At 42.1% G+C, this 20810-nt stretch overlaps 1 protein-coding gene across 1 annotated transcript; it reads left to right on the top strand.

Moving 5' to 3' along the window:
* Window positions 1-10474: 10474 nt before the first annotated feature.
* Window positions 10475-20541, top strand: egfl6 (EGF-like-domain, multiple 6). Its single transcript, XM_048239696.1, is given in 14 exon segments — window positions 10475-10938; window positions 12163-12266; window positions 12620-12712; window positions 12826-12945; window positions 13033-13152; window positions 13618-13752; window positions 13847-13969; window positions 14733-14795; window positions 15308-15385; window positions 15388-15561; window positions 18402-18476; window positions 18576-18671; window positions 18944-19206; window positions 19865-20541. Coding segments are annotated over 14 exon segments (1626 nt in total). The 5' UTR covers window positions 10475-10864; the 3' UTR covers window positions 19973-20541.
* The last annotated feature ends 269 nt before the right edge of the window (window positions 20542-20810 follow it).

Here is a 20810-nt window from a genome sequence, read left to right as displayed (position 1 = left end):
GACCAGAAATGCCAGCTACAGCATAAATCTAAACCAGTCTAAACAGTGCCTCTGCATGTTGCTTTATATTTCAGCAGTCTTGAATGACTAACTTCCATAATATGGTCATCTATCTGCCTTTGATGGAAAGGACATGGATCTTCATGCTGAACAGCAGAGTCCAGAGAAAGCTTACATCTCGAGAGTCTAACATTGACGTCTTAGCAAAGAGTAACAACATGCACTGCATGCTGGCTGGGACAAAGAACAGAGATTAAAGCTGATTAGGATATTTATTACAACAAATAAGTCAGAACATTCCTGCCCAATTGTTTTGGACTAGTGTGGTTTTGGGTTGTGTAACATTTGGCTTTGTAATGATATTTGTGTCTGGTTGCTCTGGGATCATATTTTGTCATTACTTGGAGACACACCCTGATGTGAATGACAGCCTGAGCCGGGCGTTTGCTATGGTCATGGAGGGGATCAGGAAGTGGTCTTGGTAGAGAGTGAGTGGGATGATAACCATTCTTTTACCCAGAAGGAGATCTCTCTCCCTGTGATGGATGACAAATTCAGAGCAGTCATCCACACTGCATCCTACTAGAACATTCTAGTAGCAACCACTATGATGCATGCACAATATTGTGCCAGCCAAACATAAAGAGAATTGGCATAGAAAAGATGATGAGCAACAGCTTACTCTTTATATTCCTGATGGTGAGTGCGTGATGTTGTTGAATGTGTTCTCTTGTGGAACTAAAGGAGCAGATTTCTCAGGGATCATGGGAATAGAACACTGGGACTCTCTGGACAGATTAATTATAAGCCCCGCTGCAGAGCTACACTGGCGTGGTCAAGGATAATTGCTCGGCTACCCTTCACAACGACAATGCCATTTCTAATGCTGTTCCCCCACAGGTCAGAGAGCACGGCTGGGAGACATGTGGAAGCAGATGTGTCTGACTCCTGCCAAACCTGGCTCTTCAGTCAAGTCTGCCCTTTTACTAACTGCATATGTCTGAGCTGTCTCCTCTTGATTGGCCGCCTGTTGAGGAAGTGAGGCGCGTTGCAAGCAGGATGCTGTCTAGAGGAAGCTGATTCACTCGGTACATCACTACTGTATTGATCTGCAGAGACTCCACTCACTCAGCTCTTTCAGATGGGGCCACCATTAGGACGTGTGTTACATATGCTTCACACAATGACTTGCATTTTCTTCTAACTGGCCAAAGAGCTTAGCGCAACAGTCCAGAATCAATAGCAGAGCCAGGACATTTGCTGCCATATGCTGTGGAGAAGTCTCTCTGGCCATGGCATGGCGCGGCACACTCAGACACAGGAGCATGGTTGGTGTCAGCTGGTCTGTCTGTCGCAGGCCGGCCTAATAGGCCACCATAAGCTCATCTGTCCAGCCAAAGCAGATGAATAAGTAATAGTCAGCCATAGCGCGGGGCCTCCAGGGAGAGTGGCAACATCTTCATCCAGCCGCTCCACTCGGGTAAAACAACGGCGTCTCATACATAATGCATGAGCTGGGGCCTGGCAGGGGCCCAGTCCATGAGAGATCCCCTCTCTCCTCACCAGCAGCCTCCCAACCGTCACCTTCTGCATGGGTGAGCGAGAGCGAGTGACACAATGTTGCATCTCTGTCCAGACCATAATCATAGTAATAAACCTGCTGCCCCAAAGAGCGATCAAAGTGCACGAAGAAGTAATAAACCTGCTGCCCCAAAGAGCGATTCAAAGTGATTTCACTCAGAGTCTTTCAATTACACATGTGTCTGAAAAGCTGCACACAAAACAGACAGGAATTAAATGTTATTTCTTTTTTTTAAGCCCAGCTCAAATTTAACAGATTAACTAATGATGCAGTCACATACAGTTTACACTAACTGACCGTGCTTAAACTGTTTAAATGGCCAAGTATCTGTGAACATGGCCACACTCATGTCATAACAGTATTTTTAGAAACGACAGTCTGCTGGGTGCTTTTTTTCTCCACCTCACAGCCTGTTAAAGAGGATTTTTTTTTTTTTTTTTTTTTAAAGGGGGGTTTCTTTGAAGTAAAACCGCTTTGGTCAGTTTCTGAAATTCCGTAAAAACCAAAGACAACCGGATGTATCTATGTGAAAACATAAATATAAAATGATCTGAATTGCTGATAGACCCACGTCTGCTCCTCTCTCTCTCTCTCTCTCTCTCTCTCTCTCTCTCTCTCTCTCTCTCTCTCTCTCTCTCTCTCCCTGGTGATAACAGGAAGTGAATGGAGAGTGGTGTGCATCTTCAGGCGTGTATCAGGGTTGTGCCCAGGCTCTACCCTTATCTGAACTACCCATTTCCTGCAGTGCGGGCATTGCATGGCACTGATGTGTCAAATGGCTCCTTGTTTCAGAGAGCACAAAAGCAGGATAACTGTTGTACAGTGATGCATCAAAGCAGCACAGTAGCTTACAGTGCCAGCTCTCATCTCACTCAATGGTTTGTACTACACATGATAATGCATTGTGGTGTCTCCATACATCTGTGTGTGCTTGAGTGTGTGTGTGTGTGTGTGTGTGTGTGTGTGTGTGTGTGTGTGTGAGAGATAAAGAGAGAGAGTGAATGGGAGAGAGTGTGAGTAAGTAAGTGAGAGAGAGAGAGTGAGTACGAGAAACACATTGAGAAAGAGCCTGTTAAAGAAATAACAGCTATCATACAACATCTACTGTATGCCATGTTTAAACCTGTCCCAACTAAATCCTATTAATACTATTTCATGTTATGTGTGCAGTTAAAAAGCAAAATGCTAATTAATGAAGTCAACATAGTGCCTTTTACATTTGCAGAATGTGTTTCGATGTTGTGAGGCAGTCATGCCAGTCAGAACAGTGGATCTTTGAACACAGCTCACCTCCCACTTGATGACAGGATGTGGTTGTGACACGCTAAGCTTGACTTCTCCACACTCTCCTCGCTCCTTTTATAGTCAAAGCTACAACCAGATACCTGCTTGAATGGATGTGACTTAAGCATTATTGATAACTAGGGCCCCATATAGGGAAATGGTTCAAATGACCACTTGCATCTGACTAGCTTAGATGTAAAAAAAAAAAAAAAAAAAGATCAGTCATAGATGTTTGGCACACTAAGCAAAGCTGCATTATAATGAAAGGCAGACACTCATTAAAGTTGACTGTTGTTGCAGCCTAGCAGGGTATCACACCAAAATGAGAGCATGCTTAATGCCAAATCAGCACCTAACTAAAACTAATTACACAGCATACAAACCATTTGTTGAAAACGAAAGTTACTGTGTAAAGTAATAGTTCTGGAGTTTTTTTTTTACCACACACACACAGATTTCTATGAATGATTCATAGTTCCACCACTCTCCAAAAAACATTAACATTTTCTCTTTTTGAATAAAACACAAAATGGGAGAACAAATGTCCCCTCCTTTTCACGTGGGCTGAGCCGTTCTCTCCTTCAGGATGCCAGAAAACGCCACTTCCTCTTTACAGGCGGATTGCTGAGGAGAGGGAGACCTCTTGTGACAGAGATTCTCCTCCTCTGGTAAAATTCCACTGCTGCTGAGATTTCAGCCTGTCTGCCGGGAGTGCACGACACCCCATGACCTCTACTAGCTCGAAGGCTCACAAGATCTAAATATTAACTCAACAATAATACACAACAACACTTATTTATCACACATTTAGAATAATATATTAACTGACTGACGTTTCTACTATATAATTTATCTGTACGATTTTTGTACAATTGAAGATCTGCAATTGTCCCCTTAATACTATTTAACAGTTGGTAGGCAGACTCGAAATCACTTTGATGTCACTTGCTTAGTAAAGATGCTGATATCCATTCAGATTCTAATCTGATCACAGTGAAACAACCACGACTCCCTCATGTGGTGGAAGACTGTACTCTCTCATAATAGAGGCAGGGGCAACACCATATTTTCTAAGTGCAGTCTTGTCATAAACAAATATCCACAATGTTTATCTCAAACCCTCAAATGACCTTCAATAAGGCTAATCTTAATGACTCAATCAGTCATCTGATTGCAGTTTAATTGCCAGAGCCAGATAACTCAAACATTAATTTCAGTGTTGTCACACATTTTCACCATGTGTTTTCCAGAGAGGGAGCCCAGCCTCATTTCACTGTGTTGCCTCATGGACTAAGATAATGATGCAGAGAGGAGCGGCAATATAGTCAGCAACTTTCCCAGTCCACAGTTCTCAGGTGAGTGAGTCAGTGAGTTCCTCATGCTTATACAATGTGTGTCTGCATGGGTGAGCGAGAGCGAGTGACACAATGTTGCATCTCTGTCCAGACCATAATCATAGTAATAAACCTGCTGCCCCAAAGAACGATCAAAGTGCACGAAGAAGTAATAAACCTAATAATGTTCCTCATGCTTATACAATTTGTTCCTATTCCAGGTACTTTCTCACCAATTGCATCGCCACTCATCTAAAATGCCCCCTTATCATTATAGCATAGTGCATATTGCATAAGGCTAATAAGTCAGATATGAATGTGTGCCCTGACGTTCTGTGGACAGGCTTTAGTAGATAGAACCATGAAGGTGGACCAACTGTCCCAACTACTAGTAAAGCCGAGTGAAGGCGGTACAGGCCTAGAGAGAGGACGTGGTCAGTATGGGGCTGCCCTCTGACAGGGCCGCAGGAGATTTATCTGTGATCCGGTCCAGTACTCATCATGAGCTAGCAGGCATGCCATGTTCCATGACCTGTGACTTTTATGTTTAGCAGCTCATGATTAACTGCCTGCTCAGGTCTTGTCTGATGGGACCAGATGTGACTTCAGTACAAGTCTCAGAGGTCACTATCTAGAATCAACTTGTGGACTAAAGTGCATAAAAAATTAATGCTATGGCTATGCTATACTGTTTTCCTAGACAACTCCTGCCTCCCACATCTCTGTGCATTTGGTCCTTTAAACCTCACTTTCAGGAGGCGTTTGAGTTGGTTTACAGATTTCCAGTGTTGTTGGTGTAATAATTTGACACATTTCATGCAAGGCTTTCACTTTCTCTGGTGGTAATTTTCATTAGTTCCCCATTTCCAGCCCACAGTATTAAAGTGTTCTGAATGAATTTGATACACATGTATTCATGTTTTAATTTAATTATTTCGGCTTGTGTAACCTGTGCTGTGTTGATCCGTGCGGTTCAGCCCTGCACTCGGGGGTCAGGAGTCAAACATGATAGAAATTGAACTAAAAGCCCAGGCTGCTAGCTCTCTCACTAGCAAGACTCATAAGGTTTCGGGAGGGAGGTTTTAGACAACGTATACACTGCACAGCTACCTACCAGCTGGCTACTGTTACCCCCCCCCCCCCCCCAACCCCAAACCTCACTCCCCATCCGGTGTGCCAGTTTGTCTGGTGATCATGTTGAATGGTGATTTTTGCATCAAAAAATCAGTGAATATTCAACAAGGCCCTGCCTACTTCTTAAGAACAGATATAGGATATCACTGAAAACTTACTAGTTCATGTGTAATACATGTCTCTTTAAGCATTATCCACACAAATACTACGCATGCTGTATAAACAGAAAAAAATCAAATGAAACAACACTAGAGAGGTAGATGGAATTCGAACCTTGAGTGTCATGGACAGAAAATCTGACGGATTTACTTCTACAAAGCCAACACCACTTCACTACGCATTGCCGAATGAATATAGAACTGGTGATCTCACAATTTAACATGGGCAAATGCAAGCCTTACAATAAAGTAGGTTTATCTTTGACTCACATACCAAAACCTAAGTGATGTAGAACAAACTGGCATGACCCCACTAAACAATTTATTTCGTTTTGGGGGTAAAAATGAAACATGTCAGTCATGTGCAAACTTTATCATTTAGCATTGTTATTGTGGGCCACTTCACATGAAGAATAGGCCTATCTCAGCACTTCAGTCTCTTTCAACCTGTGCCACAAGTCAACTGATTACAGTTGTGTTTAATTTCATTAGATCCATATTAGGGCATGTCTGTCTCGACCCAAAATCGCAATTTTGACCTGTTTCAATACTCTCTACTTTCAACTATTGCTGCAGCACACATAGCCTATATTAGACGCAAGGCCATCTGCAGGTTAGGCTATGCTCTTTCAGCAGCCTGGTGCAAAACATTAACTTAGGCTAGCCTACTTAGATGTAGCCTATTGCTATAACAGATAAAGATATTGGTGTCAGTTGACAAAAAAGCTGTCACAAGACAACATACGCATTAACTTAATGTGAAGATCGTATAGGCTACAGAGAGAGATACAACAATGGCTTTACTTCTGTTTGGTTGAATTGGTGGCACTGGTAGGCTGAATTGGTGGCACTACTGGTAGGTTAACAAGTGACCTTGATAATTTTTGCGCATAATAATCACAATGTTTGTTTCTGCCCTCAAAAATGAACGTCTGAAGTTGGGTCATGCCAGTTTGTTGTAGGCTAACTGTTTTAGTATGTGAGGCAAAGATTAATCTAGACTGCAACTGCATTCAAGGCTTGGATTCGCTGTGTTTGCTCATGTCATTGGCTGTTACCAGTTAAGGATATCAGGATATCAGTAGGCTAGTAAGGTACTATGATAGACTCAGACATCCCAAGTCTCCCGGAAGTTCCGGGAGTCTCCCGTATATTGATAGTAGCTCCCTGATAGCTGCAAATTAGATAAAATCTCCCGGAATCTAGAGCGAGCGAGCCAAAGCGTGCACGCAAGACCGAGACTTCAAATCACGTATGCATCTGAGTTTAGCGCACACACAACGGAGAGAGAGAGAGGGAGGGGTGGTGCGCATGTGCCTGAAGCAAGACGCATCCTGATTGGCATGTTTTGCTAAATCAACCAATCAGTTTTCAATGTTGTCGGGCTTTTATGTCTTTTATCCCGAACTAAATTAATCAGTTCAGTGTATCTAGGAACAGGAGCGTCTGGCAGAGTCAGAGTGCCCCAAAAAAATGAACATTTAAGACCCATTTCGCATTAGACTAGACAAAAGTGTACAGTAGGCCTATCCTTGTCTCATAAGAGTAAAAATAATGATACTGTAGTTGCATGCTGCACTGTTTGTAACAGTGACTTATTGCCCATGGCAGGTTAAATGATTGCAAAAGACATGTTAAGGTGAGTTGAACAAGTGTCATTTCATGTGCATATTATACCAAAATCTATATTTTATCATCACAATTTCTATCTATACTGTAGGCCTTCCTTATTTGGTGTACTGACTAGACATTATTGAACAAACATTCATCTGTATTTCAGTATCTAAGTATACCTATAGGCGAAAATAATTAATTTATATATGTTTTATTTTATTTAATTTATTTTTTTTGGGAAGGGGGTCTTCGGGATACCTCCCTGAAATTACTTTTTGCAGGTTGGTCTGATTGTCAGCTCGTCAGGGTGTAGTGCATGCTATCAGAGCTGATTTAGTAGAATACTTGACCTCCGCAAGACTCATGTTCGAAACCCAGCAAAACCTTTGTTGTTTTACTTTCAGACTTTCCTGTTTGCACAGCATATTGTGTGGATATGCTTAAGTGAACATGCATTAGACATGAACCGGTGATGTCCACGTGTTTTCGGCAAGATCTTTCTTCGTGTTCTGTCACTCACTGTAGGTTTCATGAAAATGTGAACCTCCAGCACTCGAGTGGCGGAGGCACGAGCGCTCTTAAGAAGTAGGCAAGGGCCTTGTTGAATATTCACTGATTTTATACAAATATCACCAGTTAACATAATTACCAGCCAAACTGGCACACCGGATCATGGCACCAATGAATCCTGTGTTGTGTTGATCCATGCAGCTCAGCCCTGCACTCGCCCAGGCTCAAACCCGCAGCACCTCGGATCGGGAGTGTAGCAATTGAGCTAAAAGCTCTCTCACTAGCACGACGGCATTGGGAGGGAGGTTTACACAATGTACTGCTATGTACCAGCTGACTACCGTTACACTTGGTGGAAAAGTGATGATGACATGTTTGTCTACAGTATAGCACAAATAAAAAAAAAGGAATGTTTCAAATAACAGCATATTATATTAACCGTGTAATATGAATGTATAGCAAAAAATATGTGATGAAATGTAATGATTTGTTTCAGTTGGAAGAGTGTGATACAAAAACTCCTTATTCAACTATTTTATGTTGGGGAATGTGATATCTATTTTTATCTTACACCACAGTGTCACAATTTATTCTGTTAACAATAGGAATGTGTGACATGTAATGTGATACTGAACAAAACCATTTGCTGGCGTTGCCAACACAAAATAACACAGAATCCAACAGCCTTGAGATGTGGAGGGGGAAAGCAATAAAGAAACACATCATTTAACACCTCAAGAAGAACAAAGGCTTCCATGGCAACATCAACAAAAAGAGCTGAGGTGGTGTTGTGTGGTAGGTGAGAGAGCTCAGCTGCTTTAATGCTGGGGATGATTATTAAGTCATATTTTAGCTCACGTCTCCAGCCAAACATTCCAGACTGAAGATGGCTGATGAGAGATTAGGGGGTTTCAAAGAGCAACCCCAAACCCAACACCTGGGCCAAGAAGCCGGAGTCTGCTCCAAGCAGAAGGGAGCACACCGTTTTCTGTTTCATCAGGTAATGTGGCAGTGATGATAACACATGGAGGAGCTGTCATGGCAAAAATGCACAGCCTAGGACAACAATTCACTCAGACTCCCTCACAAACAGCAGATGGGGATTCTGGTGCATAGCATATCTTACGTGTTTGAAGTCTGTGGAAAAACTATTTGAAGTCCATCGAAAAGCATGTTTAAGGAATGAGGAGGTATAGTGCATTGGCATATAAAGATATAAGATTCCACAGGACATATTCCACATTAACAGACCAAATGACCTCTCCTATACCTTAAGTAACTTTTTGTGTGACAGACATATTTGATACTGAACTTGATGCTGCATATTTTGCACTTACTTTTGCAGCATTTAATTTCTGCACAATTTATTGCATTTTAAACCAAAAGAGATGCTCTGTAATCATGTATTACATTAGTCAAGCATGAGATTTGATTAATGTGACTTCATTAGGCTGAAGATAGTCTGGATTGAAATTTGCCAAAGTTTGCAGCCTGACTAACCTGCAGATTGTTTCTGTTATGCTGTTAAGGTCAATCAGTCACACACACACACACACACACACACACACAAGCATGCACACATGCAAACACACACAAACCAAGAATTATTCTCCTTCTGGGATACGATGTTAAGTGCAGGATATGGGATTGGTTCCAGATTCCAGGCAGCTGGTTGGAGTGGTCTAGACTAGAGTACGTGTTGGAGGGGTTTGGTGAGCCGGAGGGCTTTGCCTTCTCCTCTCCGCTGCTCTTTAATGATGGTAGCAGTGCAGCAGGAACCGTGAGGAACTCCCCCCTGTCTACATTCCTGCTCTCCATAACTCACTCAGGACCACTTTCCCACCCCACCAGCAGCTCCTGCAGACTCAAGTGTGGCATATCCGCTCCTAGGAGGGGTCAGCCATGTCTTGCACAGCTTTCTTTTCATCATGTCAGAGACATTTCCTTTGTTCCTCCACCTCTCATTGTAATGAAACTTGGAGCGCAGCTTGCTTTGTAAAACATGGGTTTGGATGCATAAAGTGTCACACGAAGCCAATAACCTTAACATATTTCTAATTGGCTACATGGGATGGAAAGAGGGAGAAAAAGGAGAGGACCAGAGAGAGAGAGAGAGAGCAAGGACGAAAGAAAGAAAGAGTGAAAGAAAGGGTATCATGGCTAGAGAGGTTACCCAAAACAATGTCGCATTCCCAGAGGGCAGAAAGGTGTCAGGATCCTTCTCTTTGACCAGATGTTAGCCATGACATTAAAACCTCACAAACTCATAAAAACTCTTTTATAGCAGACATTATCTCCTCTTGAACACAGAATTAGCATGTTTTCAAGCAACACTTTAGTGGTGTAAACTATAAGCAATACATCAAAGACCAACACAGCTGGAACTGACCAACCTGTGTGCTAGTTGAGTGGCTCTCTTAGCTTCCAGATAATAAGCTCCAAAGGTATGTTTTGTATGGCTAAATGTATACAAAATCCCTGCCTGTGGAAATGCAACCTATGGAGTAGCCATAATGAGCATGACATGCACCACTGACTGAGAGGCGCAGACCTTTGCCATTAGCAACATATGTCTTTCTCCCTGGCCGACACACTCCTTTAGGGAGCAGCTAAGGTTATCACCGGTGGGCTTGATTTTGTTTTTTGCCAACTGAGAGAAGAGAACTCTAGACTTATTTCATCAATCACCTAGTCCAGTATAAAGTTTCAGAGTACCCCTTCACAACCCAACATCCCCCACCCCTAATGCTACTCTATATACACACAGAGACACACACACAAACCCCAAACCAGATCTACACTCACACACTCACACACACACACAAACCCCAACCCCGGAGCTCCCACCCCTGTGTCACTCATTGTAATGACAGCCCACCTCTGGAATTTCAACTAGGAGAGAGAGCGAAAAGGAGACACACAGCATATGGGGTTGAGTTCAGAAGCAAGGGAGAGAGTGTTTATGTGTGGATGTGTGCATATGTGTGGATGGGTGAGTGAGTGAGAGAGAGAGAGAGAGAGAGAGAGAAGAAGAGAGGACAGCGTGGAAAGCAGATGAACAAAGCCAAGTGAGTGTGTGAGCTCAAGAGACTGCAGCTTCACTGAGCCTCCTGCGTGGACGTCTTGCCTAGGTGAATGGAGTGTGTCGCCTCAGGGAGAAGGAGAACAAAAGCAGGAGAATAAAAGCCACGGGGACAGACGAGTGTGAAGTTAAGCGCTGAAAGAAAGGGCTGCGTTCACTCACAGACATGCAGTCTCTCACCTGGATCAGTGCGCTGCTGCTGCTGCTGTGTATCACATCTGAATGTGCCAACCTCTCCAGGTAAGTTACATAGACATCACAGATTACACTAAATTACTGTATTGTACTGTAACTTCAAAGGGCTTCAATGCACAACATTGTTCAGCTGTCCTGTCATTTACGCCTAAGGCCTGGAGAACTGTAGTCTGCGGGTGCCGTGCATTAAGGAATACCGCACAACTATTCCTTAGCAATTATGGGAATAAAACCACATATAATTCGTCAATAGCCCAGCCATTAGAGTTGTGATCATGGCATCATCTCTAAATCTGCAACTTAAATGCACTAAAATCTTAGATCTTACAGGTTGTTCAGTGGAAAATATGCAGTTGATATGTTGTAAGAAAATAATTGTTTTTGGTGGCATGTATGGACATTCACACTGTCCACACCAACTGTGCCCACACCGTTGACTATGCATGGCATGACATTCTGTCCATTTAAACTGGACTCATTCCACCAGTAAAAGGAGGGGGGGAAGGGGACACCTGTTGCCGATGCAGCCCTCTCTGGCAGACTATTCTGGTTGATATCCATCAGGTCTCAGATTCCTCCCGTCCCCCTGGAGCCCAGGCTGCTTTTAGGAAGCCACCAGAATGTGAAACATCTGGGCCATTGACACGGGCAGTACACACTCTTAGAGAGCGTAAATAGGCTACGAGCACATATAACCCATATTTTAAGCAGTGCTGACGCGGAGAGGCAGGTATTGTGTGACATCTGCACTGCCAAGAGTAACAGTTTCTATATGAAGACTACATTGATACGCCATCTTGGATTCACACAAATATATCTTGGGCAACATGCTGCACTTTTAGTGGAGCTATTTTAAAAGTGATCACGTGCCATCTGTTCCTGAGGCAGGGCTTTAATTACAGTGGAAATGTGGTAAAAGTAGAAGCACACGCTCCCGCTGAAGGTGTCTGTTTAACACTCCAGTCTGTCTGGGGAAAGAGAGAGAGAGACTGTCTTGACCTATATCCTCTCTGCATGAGTGCCCTCGTTAAGGGTCTCTTGCACAGATAAGAAGGAGTTGTTTATTTTGATCTGTTTGTTTTCCACAATCCAGCCATTTACACAGCAATTACCCCAGTAGACTGAAAGCAGGCCCCTGATATATTCATAGAAGTACCTTCATATGTCAAAAAGTAACTGTAAATACTGTATTCATCACTATTTGGTTCAGAAGGAACCTGATTAACATGCTTGATTTACATGAGTAACTTCTCTTCCCCCAAAACCAAGGCAAAGAAGACAAATCTCAGGCAGTCATCCTGGTGTGTGTCGTTATGGCAGAAAACTAGAATGTTGCTATGGTTGGAAGAAAAACAGCAAAGGTCAATGTGAAGGTAAATATTAATCTCGACTTTTAGTTTTTGTTTTCCTTTTGTGATGTATCATACTGGCTGTGTACCAACACATAAAGGTAGTTTCTACTACCAAAGTCCAACTACCAAAGTCCAACAACTGTAGATTGATGAGCTTTTCATCATGTTCTGTTCTTCAACTATTTCACTTCATATTTTAGCACTTCATGTTTTAAAAACCTGCTAGCCTCGACAGAAACTGATATTACTTTCAATATATTGTGGTGGGAATGGTATCCATCAGAAAAAAAAATGAAGAAAATTGCCTCCAGGAAAATAAAATCCCTCTTAACCACCACTTCTGTTTCTAATATCTCTCCTGAATACTTTACCAGCTCAGTGTGAACATGGCTGCGAGCATGGAGAATGCGTTGGCCCCAACAAATGCAAATGCCTTCCCGGATTCACAGGAAGGAGCTGTAGTCAAGGTCAGTGAGTTTAATGGGAAGGGTTGATTATGCCCTCTTTGCGCCTTGACCTCTGTCTAATTCGTGGATGCCTCGTCATCCGGTTCTGTCTCTGTGAATTGTGCCCTGTTCAGATCTGAACGAGTGCGGCTTGAAGCCACGGCCCTGTGAGCACCGCTGCATGAACACCCATGGCAGCTACATGTGCTACTGCCTCAACGGCTACACGCTGCAGCCCGACGGCTCCTGTGCCAGTGAGTGGAAACCTCCTCTGAAACTGTGTGGGTTGTAAATGTGACGAAGCGGTCCCCTGACTCTGCCCTTCCTTTGTGGCTCTGCAGACTCAAGGACCTGCACCCTGGCCAACTGTCAGTATGGCTGTGAGGAGGTCCAGGGAGAGACTCGTTGCCTCTGCCCCTCCATGGGCCTCCAGCTGGGGCCAGACGAGAGGTCCTGCGTGGGTGAGTGGGGGAGGGAGGACAGACCCAGAACATGCTGCACATCATCAATCTCTAGTCAAGCCAGGCTGACTGTACAGGTTCCTTAGTGCTACTGACCACTGGCGTTGATACCACATAAAAAGGTCAGCTGTCACTCAGAGCCTTTTAAAGCGGCATATTATATGGGCTCACAAATGGTCTGGCTCCAGGCCCTCCACATAAAAGCCCCATCGTCTGGGAACTCTGGACCAAAGTAATGTAGAGTTTCTTCTACTGTAATCTTAAAGAGTATTCAGAGTTATATCACCATATTGTTCCATTGAAAGTAGTAAAACATGGGAACTGGCCATACAATCTTAACCTTCACCTTACAACATCATTTGTTTTCTCAATGTAAAATTATGGATGTTTATAAATGCTTTCACTATGACACAATAACTCTTTTGCTTTCACTATGACATAATAACGCCTTTGTGTCTTTCCAAGACATTGATGAATGTGTGACGGGGCAGAATCTTTGTCCTTACAACCGGCGATGTGTCAACACATTTGGCAGCTACTTTTGCAAATGCCAGAATGGGTTTGACCTGAAATATGTTGATGGAAAATATGATTGCGTAGGTAAGGAGATACTTTGGAGGAGAATTCTAGACATAAGTCATTATTGAAATCAACATGACAAGGCTAATGATTGGATGTCATGATAATATTTCAGATGTGGATGAGTGTATTTCTGGGACCCACAAGTGCAGCCATCATGCTGAATGTCTCAACACACAAGGATCGTACAAATGCAAATGCAAGAAAGGCTTCAGAGGCAGTGGTTTTGACTGCTCTGGTAAGACTACTATTCTTAAGACAGGATGCATACTGTACATGCAGAATTTCTACACTGATGACATTGAGATGTTCTTCATAGCATCCTGATTACATGGGATTCGAGGCCTGTGTTTATTTATGATACATTCACTATCTGTCTGACACCCTGATTACATGGGATTCGAGGCCTGCGTTTATGTATGATAAATTCACTATCCTTCTGACACCCTGATTACATGGGATTCGAGGCCTGCGTTTATGCATGTTAAATTCACTATCCTTCTGACACCCTGATTACATGGGATTAGAGGCCTGTGTTTATGTATGATAAATTCATATCCTTCTGACATCCTGATTACATGGGATTTGAAGTGTTTATGTATGGTAAATTCACTATCTTTTTGACACACTTTCACTTGCTCCTCAGCCCCATACTTCATCTTCATTTAAAAAAAAAGACACAAAAGTCAACATTTACATGTCCTGCCAAAGGCAGTTTCCTGTTTTCAGACCTTATTGAACTCTACAGACGTTAGTCAGGGAGAGGCCATGATTGAAATCACACCTGTGTAAATATCAGCCTTTGTAGGGAACCTTATGATCTGACGGACAGAGGGAAGTGTCTGGCAAAGGGGGAAGCATGTGAAATCCCTGAGCCTAACAGGATATCCTTAAGAGTATAGGAGACAAGGCACACCGAGGAGGAGGAGGATTCTTTTTTTCCAGGTGCATCATGGGAACGGCAGATTTGTTGCCAATGAAGATGCCTTTATGTTTTATAGTCAAGCCCTTTTATCAGGGTGCGTGGGACGGAGACAAGGGCAGTGCAGATGAGTTCCTCAATGGTGAGACTGGATGGGAATGAAAGCAAGGCTGCTAGCATTTGCCCTTCACAAGCATCCCCTGCGCTCTCTCTGCTGCTTCTGCACTCTCACTGATAGTCTAATGCTTCATGCTGTCCACTTCCTGCACTAGACTTCAGCGTTGGCTATCTGCACACTTCTACACAACTGTTTCAGCCCCTTGCAGCCAGCATGTGAGCAGGTTATGGCTTATACGGTAGTTGCAACCACTGCGTAGGGCACATGCTTTCTAGCTTGTCCGTATGACATATCAAATATGCATGAATGAGAAACCTCATTTGTCTGCTAATTTATGAGGTGTTTGAAATGCTGAAATCTCGAATAAAATAATTTTGCACAAACTGTCCCCATATAGCAGCATTGGGATGATACGCAGGTAAAGTTTGTTTTTCTCATCTAGGAATTGAGGGAGGAAAACCCACCCAGAATGAGAAAAAAAAAAAACATCCACAGAAATCTCTTTGACAGATGCATCCCTTATCCTGTCCCTGCAGCAATCCCAGACTCCCCAGTGAAGCCTCGCAGGCCTGATATCGAGCAGAAGAACGTGATCCCTGAGCCTGAGGTGACTGAGCTCCCCGACCCCGTCTTCAGCCTTTCGACTACGAAGGAGAAGTCTACATAGGCAGCCCTACAGACTTTGAGAGCTTTCCTCAAGAGGAGACTGAGGAAGAAGAGCCTGAGAGGGGAGATGGCGGAGAGGAGAATTATATAGACAATGAGGAACATCATCGAGGAGATGTTTTCAGTAAGTTTCCGCATTCTATTAAAAACAAATCATCATCATCATTCCAACAAGGGTAGTTCACTTGTACTACTAACTTTTACTACTAACTACTCTTTATTATCAACATATTTACCTTTTACATTTCCAATGGTCAGTGTTGATGACCACAGCTGAGGCTGATTTATGGACTCTGAATTCAGCCCAAATTACAAGCAACACAACCAGACTCCACATATTTTGATCGCTTCATATTTCTTGGTCAATCTTTGAAGGATGTCTGTCTGCCAGGCTGCATACGATTCTTCCACTGGAATAATTAGATATGACCACCTCCCATTCTATTACTACTTCGGTACTAAATTCAAGCATTTCAAGCATTAACACTCTGTAAAGCGCCATGAGACATGTGCATGTGCAATGTTCCACTCTATAAGTTATATTAAATTGAAATTGAATTGAAGCATAGCAATATAACCTTTCAAGCTAATCTGAGAGAGACTCTACTCAGATATCTTAGGCACCCCTGAGGAATCCATTGAGTTCATTCGATCAAAAATATACACATATTACTGGAGCTGCTTGAATTTGGACTTTTTTTTTGGCGGTTTTATCAGGTGATACACAGTTCTTGGACAATTTCGGTCAGAGTTTAACAATGGCAGGTTTACTGTCACAGTAACTGAAGGCTGAGATATGCTGTTTAAGATAGTGCAGGGCTCATGTTGCACTGAGCTGCTTGCATTAACTTGAGGATTACCATTGAGCAATGGGGTTTGTCAACTCAGACTCCTGGACTAAAAGGGTAGGGGACTTGTCTGTTCATGCTCTTCTGCAAAATTCTTCTCTTAGATACAAAAAGATACATAATTTCTAGAAATATGCTGGGAAAAATATGTCAATTTCACATTTCTTTCTGCTGAAAACAGCTTTCCTATTGTTTTAAATAGCTAAGAAACCACCAGCAGCTGTGGCTGTGAGATTGCTTATCTCCTTAAGGTGCGGGACATCCCCTAGCTGTACAGCATAGCAAGTGCACAGATTCCATAAATCACTCAAGCCACCAAGCCCAACCTAGTCTCTTGCATTGGAACGAGTTTGGAGGGCTGCGGCGTAATGCTACTGGTAATTTAAAGTATTTGTGAAGGTGCTCTTTGGTAGAAAAAAATATATGTATAAGGATGGATTGTCCAAGGCACTCTTCCAAAAAAGTTAAAAAAGCTTTAATAGGCTTAATCATAATTGATTATGTTAAAATTGCCAACATGTTAGGCCTTCATCAGGGCAAAATCCATTACTAGTCTCTTGCATGTTGTACTGAATGCAATTAAATGGCAAATCATGGGACATAAACCTAGCACATAGCAGATTGTTCCTCCTAACCACCTTATTGTTGAATCTCAAATTATGTTAAATCAGATAACACATTCTAATAATTGTCACACACCAGAGGCATATTTATGTTTTATACATCTTTGTACTGTATACTTTGTCTATTTAACCAACAACAAATGGGTGTGTGTGAGTAGATAATTGCAATGCAGACACAAGCATTAACTTTGGTGGCTTTTATATGTTAGCAAGGCGCCCTTTGCTAGCAAGGTGTGCTTTGTCCTGCCTTATCACAATCTCAAATATAGAGGTAGAGGAAATCAGTTTACAAAAGTGCTTAATATGGGTAGCAACACAGTACCTCGGGGGAAATCTGACAAATCATGGATAACAGCATAACTCCTCCAACCCTTAAATGATCTGTAGTCTCAACATCCCAATCAATTTGCAGTGGATCAGACGTCACTGTGTAATAAATATGAGGCAGCAGAACTCATAGTGAAAGCACAAGTGAAAGCAAAAACAGCACAGGCTAACTCAGTGAAAGCGCACTCCAGATGTCCAGTGCCTCCAGTTCATGAGCATGCATGAAAACCGAGTGTGACGGTAACAATCCAAGGTCTTTGCTGCTGATCCCCATCTTTAGAGACAAGTTGAAACCTCTGTCTAGTCTCAGTGAGCAAGAGAAGACAAGCTCAGAGACATACATCAGCTCCAGGGAGGAATTCAACAAGTGTTAGCCGGCTGCATACGTGTGTGTGTGTGTGTGTGTGTGTCTGTGTGTGTGTGTGTGTGTGTGTGTGAACCCCAAGACACAAGTCTTTCGGTGGCCTGTCCTCAGGGCAAAGAGGGGGGCAAAGTCTATGGGCCTCTTATTATCATCCTTTAAAACAGCTGTTGAGCAAACATGCCTGACTCTGAGGGATCCTCTGTCATCATACCAGAAAGCCCTTCAAACACCAGCCTTCTGCTTGTTCTTGTCCAATTAGCAAAGCTCGGCTCCATCTGGTTGTCTAGCAGGGCTTATAGAGTTTGCAAGGGAATATCTGAGGGGCTGACGGGGTTCAAACTGCAATATCCTCTAGTCTGCGTCTTTAAATGGCAAAATGACAGGTAGGCAGGTGAGTACACGCACATATCTACTTTTTATGTGAAAGAAATACCTTTGAAAAGTATCTCTCTGAGGACACAAATTCCTCCTGCTTCAAAATTCCAGGTAATATTACAGTCTTCCAAAATCATGACATTATCCATCAGCTCTATGTTTTGTTAGGAATATGTGGGAGGAACATGATATCATAAGTATGCTGCCAACACAGGTGTCCATCATTTTAAAAATACATTCAGAGTACTTTAAGTGTGCAATATGCTTTGCATAATGCAGTCATGTCATTGAGGTCATACAAATGTATGACACTTTGAGTCTGTTTTCTTTTTATTAATCTAAAAAATGGAATATAGTATAAATACAAAATGATTTGACATGGAGATATATTAACATAGTAAAGCTTAATCCTGGCTATCTTTTCCAGCTGCAGAGGACTTCAAGTCGGTGTATGGTCCCCCAACTGAAGTTAGGGAGATACAAATAGATCCAACACAAGATGGTAAAGATGGATTTTACTTGTTTACTTGTACATTCCTCAGACTTTCCAATTAGGAAATCACTAACAGTTTATTTTTCACTTTATTTTGCTGTCTGAAAGAGTTCATCACAGACTGCAACTTTGACCAGGGAGCTTGCGAGTGGATGCAAGACCAAGAAGATGACATGGACTGGGGGGTTTCTTACCATGACAATGGTAATGCCATGCCAATTAACAATAATTGCATAAAACTGCACAGTATTCATTATTAGAACATCAGTAAAATCTCACTCTGCTGGCTCTAAATTTATTCATTCCATTATAAAATGCAATATAATTTTAAAGCATTTATCAAATAATGCCCATATTTCACATTCATGCCGTAAGCGTCCCAAACATATGGGACTAATATCAGTGACCAAAGAGCTGGACTGAACTGTGTGTAGTGTAGTAATGTGTAAGTGATCAGTGACATGTCTTCTTTAAAGGGCTGGAGTATTATATGGCTGTAAGTGGCTTGTTGGGAGAGAAGAATGATGTGGCTCGGCTCAAGCTACTTCTTAATGACCGGGCTAGAAGGGCCGGCAGCTTCTGCCTGACCTTTAACCACCACATGGTGGGGCAGCAGGTGGGCACTCTGAGGGTGCTGCTGGACAACAATGACCAGCTATGGGAGAAGAGACATGCCCGCCAGCAGGAGTGGCAGACAGAGCTTCTCACCATCACATGGGAGAATGAAGCGCCAGAAGAGGTAAGACACTTCTGTCATCTGATGCATTCAACTCAAACAGGTCCTATTATGTAAGTAAATGCCTATTTCAATATACTAACATGTAACAATACACAAACAGGCTAGTGAGAAGTCATTTGTATTTAAGACTGTAACCCATAATGCTAATATGAAAAGTTATGAAGTATTTTGTGTCAAAATTATCTAAACTTCTTGCATCACCTGAATCCAATAAAGTGAGGGAAGTTTAATCTAGATGATGTCATTAATGTATTTACTTGGCTGTTTAGGCTGTCTTTCATATGATTATCTAGTATTTTCTTTCATTATTTACTGTAACAATGAAGAATTTTATGAACTCAGAATTCATTCTGACAACCATATTATTTTTCATCATCAATTGTTGTTTATTCTGGGGGAAATTGACTGAGCATTAAGCTCTTTTACAGCAATGCCCTGATAAATATATTATTATTATTTTATTATATTTATAATAAAAGAAAATATTAGAAGATATATATTATATAAAAGAGTTTAAAAATAATTTACTATTCACTGATATGCCCTGAAACTATTTGATCTTTATGCTGTCAAAAGTCAAATGTAACTGTAAGTGTAAATGTATACTGTATTTGGGGTGAGACACTGCATCCCTCTGAAGCTGATTTGTACTTTACAGGTGATCTTTGAGGCCGAGCGTGGCAGAGGTGCAGGGGGAGAAATTGGGCTGGACAATGTCGTACTGACCTCTGGGTCCTGTCAGGAGGATGATGCTGCCCTCTTTTAAATACAAATTTCTTTCAGGCACAAGAATTGATTCCACAGCATAATACAAGCTCTCGGTTAAGAGCCAGTAATCCTCACCAGACAAACTGCAGCCGCCACAACTTCAGCTACCAATACAGAATTAAACTTGGTGTCGACTGAAACTGATATGTGGGAAGAACATGTTTGAAAAGAGCTAGATTTTGCTCTACATGTTCCTTTGGGAGGTAAATCTGAGAAATCTATTCAATATAGAGGTATTACCAGATGCATTATTTTCTTTTTTAAATGCACAAAACTAGATTGAAAAACTCAGGTGCATGACATGTAATGACAATGCGCGCGTGTGCACACACACAAACACACACACACACACACACACACACACACATACACACACCCCACTATGCTGCAGTATAGTCTTTAGTATGTGTAACAAGCATAAGATAGATTAAACTAGATATTTTTTGACATTATTTGAAGGTTTATAAGCAGTCTCCACTCAATGTTTGTTGATTAACTATTGCAACTGCATTTATTGCTGTACATTTTGCTTCCATAATGTATGCCATTAAAGTGTTTCCTTTTTTACTTTTTTTAGTGAAGTTCTTTAACAAAGACATCCTTTAAAACAATGGGAGTGACATCTCGCATTCATAGGCTTCCACTAAACCTTGCTTTACTAAAACATGTGTTCAGTATAGCCTACATGCACTCGCATAGGCAAACTAAAACTAACTTCACCGTCTCATAGGCAACAAAAAAACATAGTCTGAAAAAATCAACACTTACCCCAATAATGTTTGAATGGCTGAATTAAAAATTCAAAGTATATTCATCCTGCAGACGAGTCGTTGCCT

Source organism: Alosa alosa, chromosome 3, assembly GCF_017589495.1.
Source record: "Alosa alosa isolate M-15738 ecotype Scorff River chromosome 3, AALO_Geno_1.1, whole genome shotgun sequence".
NCBI classification, from domain to species: Eukaryota; Metazoa; Chordata; class Actinopteri; order Clupeiformes; family Clupeidae; genus Alosa; species Alosa alosa.
This window is presented reverse-complemented; position numbering and strand designations above follow the sequence as displayed.